This window comes from Saccostrea echinata, unplaced genomic scaffold (assembly GCF_033153115.1).
Source record: "Saccostrea echinata isolate AGI-Se365-2 ecotype Australia unplaced genomic scaffold, CSIRO_AGI_Sech_v1 ptg000054l, whole genome shotgun sequence".
Classification (NCBI taxonomy): Eukaryota; Metazoa; Mollusca; class Bivalvia; order Ostreida; family Ostreidae; genus Saccostrea; species Saccostrea echinata.
This window is the reverse complement of record NW_026889803.1, coordinates 24,908,882-24,918,887: the sequence shown is the minus strand read 5'-3', so window position 1 is coordinate 24,918,887 and position 10,006 is coordinate 24,908,882. Positions and strand designations below refer to the sequence as shown.

The window sequence follows — 10,006 nt, the reverse complement described above, 5'->3', positions numbered from 1 at the left end:
TTGATATTAAAAAGATGCCTACGTTTCTGATTGACAATACCTATGTAGTGTTTGGAGATCAGGTTTTCCAACAATCTGTTGGAATCTTCATGGGTACCAACTGCGCCCTCTTATTAGCAGACCTATTTTTGTATTCATATGAAGCAGAATCTATTCAAAAACTTCTACATGAGGAGAAGAAAACACTTGATACGGCCTTCAACTCGACATTTCGATATATCGAAGACGTATTATCAATTAACAATAGTTACTTTCATTCATATGTCGACTCGATATATCCTAGTGAGCTTGAAATAAAAGATACCACAGATTTTGACACATCTGTTTCATATTTATATATTTTACTAGAAAAAGACGTCAATGGTAACCTAACAACAAAGCTTTATGATAAACGTGATGACTTCAACTTTTCTATTGTCAACTTCCCTTACTTATGTAGCAATATACCCTTATCATCTGCATATGGGGTTTATGTCTCTCAGTTGATTCGATACGCAAGAGCATGCTCTACGTATGAACAATTTCTAAAACGAGGCAAGCTACTGACAAACAAGTTGATGAAACAAGGATATCAACAGTCTCGTTTGAAGTCATCTTTTCGCAAGTTTTACGGTCGATACAATGACCTTGTCAGCACATACAACCTATCATTGAGTCAAATGCTGACTGACGTTTTTCATACTAATTGTTAGACCATAATTTATACACCTAACTGTCTACGGATTTTTTTTGGGTTTATTCCCCCGATCATGACAAGGAGCACACGGCGGGTGTGACCGGTAGGAAGGGGATGCTCACATCTCCATGGCACCTGCTCCCAAATCTAAATTTTAAGGTCCGTGTTTGCTCTGCTCCAAATTTGTATCGTTTCAATGGACTTTCGAGATGGAATACTGTTCGTTATCTTCATATTTTATTCAAGTGTTTGATGTCCAGGAGCAAAAAGGATATAAAGTGGGAATATATTGCAATCAGTAAAGTTTTCTTTTTGCGAATTTGACTACCTTATCCAAATTATTCTCAAATTTCCTGTCGGTTCACGTTTAAAATAAAATGTCACAATTAGTTGCCTTAAAGGGGCCTGAACACAGTTGCATTGCTGTTTTTGTTTGCATTTTTTAATTTCTAGTTTAACTAAAAAAGAACCTCAGTTTCATAAATTGAACTTACATGAAAATTCTTGAAATTTAAGACAAAAACATTCTTCATAAAATGATATAAAACACCTGTATTTGTAAACAGGGCACGAGCTCTGCTATTGTTAATGTTTACATTTTACCGGTAACGTTCAATTTGTTTCCTTTGCTCACATCACTGAACACGGACTGACAATACTGGTGAGTTGGTCTTGCCTTCTCATCTTTTACTCTGAATTTTCTGGATTATAATTTTAATATTTTTTATTATAACAAAACACTTTTCAACTTTTCTTCAATATTAAGGATAAAATTTACATTATGAAAGTGCAAGGACGTGTGTCAATCAAACGCGTCCCTAAATTCTTAGTTTAAATAATGTCTAGACAAAAGAAGTTTCTATTCACGCCTTTATAATATTTATGTGTGAAATGCTCTAGCAACATATGTCATTATATCAAAATTTTTTTTAGAAAATATTAACTTCAAATCTGTGTCCAGGCTCCTTTAACAAAATGGTTTTCTTCCGATATTTTCTTGTCTTGAATCATTTTTCTTATACCTCAAAATATTTTTTACAAATCGAATAGGATTAAATTTCATCTGCTGCTTATATATGTTAAAGCGCTTCCTTTATACAATATTGTAAAATATTTTACCTTTTTGCTCCTCGGATAATGGTTTCTCCCTGAATTTGGGGGAAGGGGGGTTACCTCTAGAAACATGTATTTCTTCTAATTGACCAATAAAATTTGTCTTAATTTCGAACACAAACTCTGAATGTATTATTTTTTAAACCATATAGTATTAACACAATTTTGAAGCATCAGGAAATAAGATTTTAATCAGTCTACAGTCTCAGTTTTAATATTAAATCCACAGAGTGTGTTAATTTCGACGCAAAATGTTATAATCCAAAATGTATATTTTTACATTTAGCAAAATGTAATAATTCAAAACTATAACAGTTATTACATTCTGCGTTGACTTGATGCAAAATGTTATAATCTGCTTCTTACATTTTGGGTTATTGTTCATTTTGAGTTGTAACTACCCATAAAACATGCCGGTGTCACTTTCTTTCGGTCGTTCATAATTACATGTATGACTTCAAAAGCAGCTGGACATAAAATGCCTTGATTTTCAAGAAAGCAAAATGGCGTTTAGAAGGCCCACAAATTATAATTTGATATAAAATTGATCAATTCAACATTTTCATCGATATGTATTGAAAAAGAAACCATTCATAAAGAAATATCATTAAAAATACATAAAGAAAATTACGAGTATAAACTACATACATGTAGCAATCATATCAATAATTTTTAATTGTCAGTTAAAGAAATAATTTTTAGGTAAGTGTAAATACTGGGGGGAAAGGGGATTCCATTTATCATGTGGACGTTTACCATCGGGAAATTGTTTATTTCTCTGCCAAACAATGGTGCAGAAAATTTTCATTTACTATGATTGTGATACAATCTGATTAAAATCAGATCCTTTGATCCGCTCCCATAGATCGCTACACAAGGATCTGAAGAAACCCCATTCAGGGTCATCTCCTGGTGACCTTTCAATTATCCAATCAAACGTTTGCTTAAGGTAATTTAGAAGTATCTCGGAATTCAGTTAAAGAAGTAAAAGACCCGATGATACACGAACGGAAAATCATGACCTGGTTTCCGTAGCCTGTCAAAAGAATGACCACAGTCTTTTCTGTACAGAAATATATTTAGGATTTGCTTTGCCTTGTTTTTTATCTCTTTGTTTTGTACGAAACGATATGATCTTCTCCACAGCTACTTTCACTTCTACATTCATTTTCCCGAATGTCGCTTAAGTACGATCTCTCTGATTGCTCAAAACTTTAATAAATATTTTTATTAGAAAGGTCACCAGGAGATGACCCTGAATGGGATTTCTTCAGATCCTTGTGTAGCGATCTATGTGAGCGGATCAAATGATCTGATTTTAATCACATTGGATTGTGATATTTCTTCCACTGTACGAGTATGGGTCGCCCGTGTAAGTAGTGGTAAGAGCGTTCGCTCTAGAGTCGCGGAGTAAGGAGTTAATCCTTACGTCACGGGTTCGAATCCCACTGCGGGACGTGGAGACCGTCCTTCGGATGAGACCGTATAAACCGAGGTACCGTGTCGCAGTAGGTGCTGCTACGAAAAAGATTCCTCACTGCTCAAAATTTGCAGCCTCCACCGGTGAATGACGGTGTCTCAATACAAGTGAAAAATTCTCGAAGGGACGATAAACAATCAAATCCACCTGTATGGTGTACATTGTTTTATTAATTATTTGAAACCTATTTTTCTTTAAAAATAGTAATAACATTATTTCCTCAAAAACTATTCTTGAAAATAACAAATATAAATGATACATATAAAAAAGAGATAAAAATGTGCCATCATATCATGTGTCATGAAAAAAAGTTTATTCATGAGGTATTTGTGTAAGAGCTCACCGGATGTTTATTTACAATGCGTAGATATTAAGTAAACAGTCTTACAAAAATTGTAAATAAAAGACTTGTTTGTTTTTCTACTATAGATGATAAAAATAATTGATGGCTACATTTACCAGGAAAAATAATTGATGGATACATTTACCAGAAAGGATATTTTGGAAATTTATAATTTACACACTGTAACGAAAGTCAATACACTGATTTCGAAAGACCTTCAAATACATCTTCTAAAGTACACATATGGATCATTATATTACAAATAAATTGAATATTTACAATACGTTCTATAGAAAACAATCAAATTGATCCTCCTTAATTCAGTTTTGATTCAATTTTCATATACATTTCATTACTAGTATTTGGTTTGAGATTACAAATACTTCCACATATATATATATATATATATATATATATATATATATATATATATATATATATATATATATATATATATATAACTAGTATTTGGTTTGAGATTACAAATACTTCCACAATATATATATATATATATATATATATATATATATATATATATATATATATATATATATATATATATATATATATATATATATATATATATGAGTAAAAAAATAGGAATTAGATGATTTGGTGTCATTAATGTACAATCGTATATTATTATAGTATATTTTGGCGTTATTCAATTTTACAAATTAAACATGCAACTACACTAATTATATTAGATTTTTATTCATATAATTTAAAGAATGTAAAAGTTCATTCCATTATAAAGAAGAACACTTATTTCATCAATTTTTAATCAGTAAGAAAGTTCAAAAATGAGATGACAGATGGAAATTTTTCATAAATGTAAATAAATGTTCCACTGCAAGCTGAGGAGCTTAAACATTTATGCTAAAAGTTTCTGTTCAACTGCAAAAAAATATTTCCAAGTTGTAGGTACCTACTAGCAATGAATGGTTATGTAACTTAAGTTGTGATATCGATGTCTGCGACAATGTAGCAACGTACCCAGAGCATCTACGCTTTCAATGACTACCAGTATTTGAAACTAGTACTTAAAACTATATAACTCACCATGGATCTACAGGTAGCCTAGCAGAATGATTTCAGAGGACGAATCATGATGATTCCTTGGTCTTCATGTACAAGAGTAGAACTTCCAGTCAAAAGTTTGTATGAAATAAATCTCCCACAGATTATCACACATGTTTTTAAACATATTCTGTACAGTCATGATATACAATTAACTTTCTTTCGGAATGTCATCGTCAACAGTACGACGTCATCAATTTACGCGTCATCGATTTGGGTTGAAATCATTCATAGTTTCACAGGGATTGTCTCAAAGTTTGTTAAAAACAAAAATAGAACATAAATAGAACATCTATAATCGTGTGTTTTGATATTTGCTTTATCAACTCATTGAAATGGTGTATATTCGCTCGGCAAGCCTCGCGAATATACACCATTCAAATCGTTGGATAAAGCAAATATCAAAACACACAATATAGATATCCTCTCTTTCTCTCTCTCTCTCTCTATACTCTTTTTAACTGTTTTCATATTATTTAAAAATTATGACTGTCACCATTAACTTTATATGAACTTTTCAAAGAAATTGCGCTCTCTACTGTGGCTGAGTTAGACAGATTTCTTGTGTCTACTGCAACAGCGTATGTGTCTTTGTTACAAGTCCTCCCAACCAGGACTAGGTGATCAGCTATCGCAGACGGCCTAATGAGTCGAAGAATTTTCTACAAAAAGGGAGAATGACAAATGAGTTATTTATAAATTAACATTTATGTAGCCACCTCAGTCTTAATTTTGGTATGATCAGTTACATGTTTGACCGGTCAGTGACGGATATGACATTTTTAACGTCACAATTGCAACCGTGAATCCTCAGTTTAGGTGGGACCAACCGGCACGTGTCATAAAGTTGTAACTAAGCTATGATTTGCATTTGTTAGTGTTCGATAGTTACAGAAAAGGAATGAGAAGCATTTATTGGGCCTCGGGCAAAATGCGTTTTCCCGAGCCTTGAAACCAAACTGTTATCTTCGGCTTTACAGCCTCAGACATTTTAAGAGTTTGGTATCGGGTTCGACAAAACATTTGTTGCCATCGAACCAAATCATTAGTCTAGATAGTCAAAAAATATGCAATAATTTATGTACTGCAAGACGAAGAAAGGATAGTAACTGGTCCAACGAATGACTCAGGTGACCTCAGTTTCATAAAAATTGAAATGGAAGAGAACAAAACCAAAGTATAGCACATCCAAATACATGTACGTGTAACTATAATATATTACTCCTAGGTGATTTAAAATAAAAGAAAAATTGAAATCTGTTGCAAGAAATTGAAAAAAACTTGCCTGTTTCAGGGTTCCGCGTTTAGTAATGAATTTGTAAACTCCATAAATAGGGATGCAGGTGATGGAAGAAGCGGTGATGCACCAACCTAAGGCTTCAGCCCATGGTGGGTACACATAACCCATTAATTTCATTCCCTCGTATTTCCAACAGGACAAAACAAACAGTATCTGGAAGATACAAAAACATGTAAGAAAAGTAGATTGTATTGATAATAGTTCAAGGTGTGTCGTCCAATTCTTTCCGAATATTGAAAGTAGCGGATTTTTAAAAACATCTATACTTATTAATAAATTTTGCAAATAAACTCCGAAACGGGTGCTCCAGAGATCTTACTACATGTAACTCCTCTATGAATACACTAGATACAAGATGATGTCCGTAAACTATATTCAGATTTCACTCCCATAATAAATATCGTACATTAAATTAAACGTCTACTTTCATTTTCTATAAACAGCCATGGAATAGCAAACACGTGAGTACGGTGGCAGTTCCGGTTGGCGGATCTTTGATACTGGCAATTTTTAATGAAACTGACAACAAGCAATCGCTTATTTATTTCATAAAACGTCATCACTGAATTATTCAATCCAAACTTTAAATGATATAAAAGAAATAAGTTTTAAAAAGGGAAATGTGCAAATTATTTTTGTCATTCACCGATCTTAATATTGACGGAAACTTCTAGAACATCATATAGCTAAAAAGAAAAGCGAGGCGATTATAGCTGCATGAACATAAAAAAAGCTTTTGTGTGAATGGTCATTGAATTAATGGTAAATCATTGATAACACTATAAGTTGTGAATATACAGTGAAACTTGTCTAATCGGGATGTTGTGTAATCCGAAATCTTGTCTAATACAGTGTAAACTTTAACACCCTTGTAGGAACTTTAACTGTTATAAATGTTGTCTAATCCGGAATGTTGCCTAATCCGGCCACTTTCTTTGGAACCAGTGGTGTCTGGATAAGGTTTTCCTAAGAAATTTATCGGTAAAATTTGTATATTACTCACTGAGCGCATAGTGGCAACGAACCCGAAGTACAGTTTGTACTTCGTAATAAATTTGCTTACATGAAGAGAAAATCAATGAATAAGGTATTGTTCAAATACAATTAAAGCTGTTAAAATATTGTGCTTTAATCAATACATTTCAGGTTTTTTTCTGAATACAGTCTTTTGTATCAAATACTAGGCCTATTCGTAGGGCGTTAAAAGCTAATGTTTACAAAAAAAATTCAATTTATCAATAAAATGTGCATATTCGCTGCTTTTATCCTTGAAGGAAATGAAATAAGAGCACCTGAAGTACAATATCCATAATATAGTATAACAGGTTTCACAATAAATGTCAATAAATGAAATTGTTTTAACAGGGGGGGGGGGGGGGGGACGTCTTCTGCTCCAAAGCTAAATGCGGGATTTTGAACAAAGTATTAAAATTTTCTTCCTGCTAAACGCCTGTAGGCTGTCAGTAGAAACTACGAGGGGTTATCAAAAAGTTCGTGGACTGAGGCGATAAAATTTAATACTATGTTGTTTGTTCTTACAAAATTTATAAGGAACATAAAATAACAAAGTTAAAGAAATGTTGAAAATTTTAGATTGATAAATTAAGGAAGACATTATACGATACCACTGTCTCCGTTTAGTTTTCTGACGTCCGACAACGTCATTGTTGCTTAATGCCCGCTTCCTCTACCTCATACACTTATCTCGATGCGATTTGCTGGAGTTAAGTAAGGACCTAGACCTTTTTTGTTTATATGACTTTACAATGTCATGAACAGCTGCTTTCAATGCATATAATATTATAAATGGATCTATACATAAGGAAAGAGGCTCACTTGATTATGTCAACATATTTAGCTTGTCGGAGTTCAATATTTACCACTCATGATCAACGTTACTTTTCGACATGACTGACTTTTGACCCCCTGACTACAAATCGTCATTGACTGTACATCTCTCATCCCTCTGAATCTTTTTTGGCATTTAAAAACAATAAATACTCTGGATACATTTTATTTCTCTGTGGTCCGTTTAAACATTACCTATGATGAACATGTATGATGGAAATATAAAATCTTTATTTTTAACAAAATTTGTTTGGATTGCATGGTACATGTTTTTTTATGTTTATATTTATTAATCAATAATATTAATAATTATATTTATATATATTTAAAATAAAACTTTTATTTTTAAGTAAACGTTAATATTTCTGAACCGTGGAGTTCGGTGTGAAACAATTTTTTGATTTAACTTATGAATTCCTCGCTCTGTTATTCGCATTTTTATAAACATGAAAAGATTGAAATTCAACCTGTCAGATATAACACAATTTTATTAATAAAAAGGATTGATTGATGTTGTTTTACGTCCCGTTCGAGAATTTTTCACTCATATAGAGACGTCACCATATACCGGTGAAGGGCTTCCAATTTAGATCTTTACTCGGCACTCAGGGCCATTGAGCAGTGAGGGTTCTTTATCGTGCCAACGTCTACCGTGACACGGGACCTCTTCCGAAGGACCCGCAACTTTCACTTCAAAGTGCCGAGCGCTTGGCGAAGGAACAGTTGCTACCTATTTTTTTTATCGACTTAAGTCAGTCGCGGCCGTGATTCGAACACACGACCTTCCGCTCACGGAGCGAGCGCTCTACCGACTGAGTTACCGTGACAGTTATTAAAAATGTTAACGCTATATAATACAATGTACAGGTAGGCGAACACGAATTATCTTTCATGAACATATTATCTTTCACACCCCTACTAATGTTATTGTGATTTAAATTCAAGGCACGTGGTATAGGTTGACCCATTCAAAGGTTATAGAGTAATCCGGTTTTATAAATAAAATTGGAAGTAAACAGGAAATTGATATAATCTGTTTCTTTTAAAAACTTTCTGAAAGATTTTCAGATTTTAAACAGAAATGGGTGGGATTTAAAAAATCACAATCTACTTAATTAATCTTCGCTTTTGTGATAATTTACGGCGAAAAATGGAGCTTAGTAGTGTTAATTTTTCCAAAATCGCCCAATACGGTGGTAGAAAAAAAATGTATATGACAAACCTTTGTTTACCTTATATGGCTTTTGTTATTACAGAGCATTTTACCACCAACAACTGACCAATCATTGAATGAATAGCAACATTAACTTGACACCTATATGTTTACATTTTACTTCGAACACGTGGTTCAACTCAATCTACGATCGATATTGAATGGATTGCAAAAAAAAAACAATTAAAAAATGTTTATATGAAAAATACAAATAGTAGAAACTATGAACCATACGTAATTTGTTGTTAGTTAACTAGAAAATGCATATAAAAAATGTAGTCTGTACCACATTCAAAACACTGGTGCTTCAAGGTTAAGGAAAACGAGTAGCATTCCTTACAGTTAGATGGACAAAAAAGTTTTTTTTCGTATAACAATACCCGTGATCATCTGTGCTTTTTGGTCAGGGAACCCACCTCACAATTGTACTCACCGATAGTACAACAAAGGAATGCAGACGAAAATCGCCTTACAGTATGACTTTGATAAACCTAGAATTCCACGTTTATTTAACATGTTACTAATGAATTGTTTGTAATTGAGAGCATGGAAATAATAGAATAAAAATAGACAGCATGAAAATGCATGGGAAAAAAATGTTCTATGTTCCTTTCCGATCGCCTTGTTTTTATTTTTCAAGCGTAACATTCCTGTAGTATCCGTAGTAACCCACAATGCAATTCAACTCATTCAGATTAAGCTATATTGGTACCCCATTTATTAACCTAACGCCTAAAAATAAAGTTCCAGTTCCCATGCAAGCATGTTTGTCCAAAAAGAAATTATAATACATAAGTGCAGGAAATAATGTTATGAGGAATACTTACTGGTGTTTGAATGAATTCAAGAGAGATTGAAGTACATTTCTACAGATATTATTCAGTGGTGAAAATTGAAACGCAAGGTAACTTTTCTGTTTACCATGTATCCACGTGCTAGTTACTTCCTAGCCA

General features: G+C 33.0%; 1 protein-coding gene across 1 annotated transcript in view; it reads right to left on the bottom strand.

Annotated features, from left to right (window-relative positions):
- Positions 1-5,037: 5,037 nt before the first annotated feature.
- The window catches only part of LOC133206148 (sodium-dependent serotonin transporter-like), a 172,494-nt gene continuing 167,525 nt past the window's right edge, over positions 5,038-10,006 (bottom strand). The window contains exons 12-13 of the mRNA XM_061342080.1: positions 5,978-6,145; positions 5,038-5,354 (exon numbers count right to left, since the gene is read on the bottom strand). Coding sequence (XP_061198064.1) covers positions 5,169-5,354; positions 5,978-6,145 — 354 coding nt within the window. The 3' untranslated portion in view covers positions 5,038-5,168. The remainder of the gene's footprint in view (positions 5,355-5,977; positions 6,146-10,006) is intronic.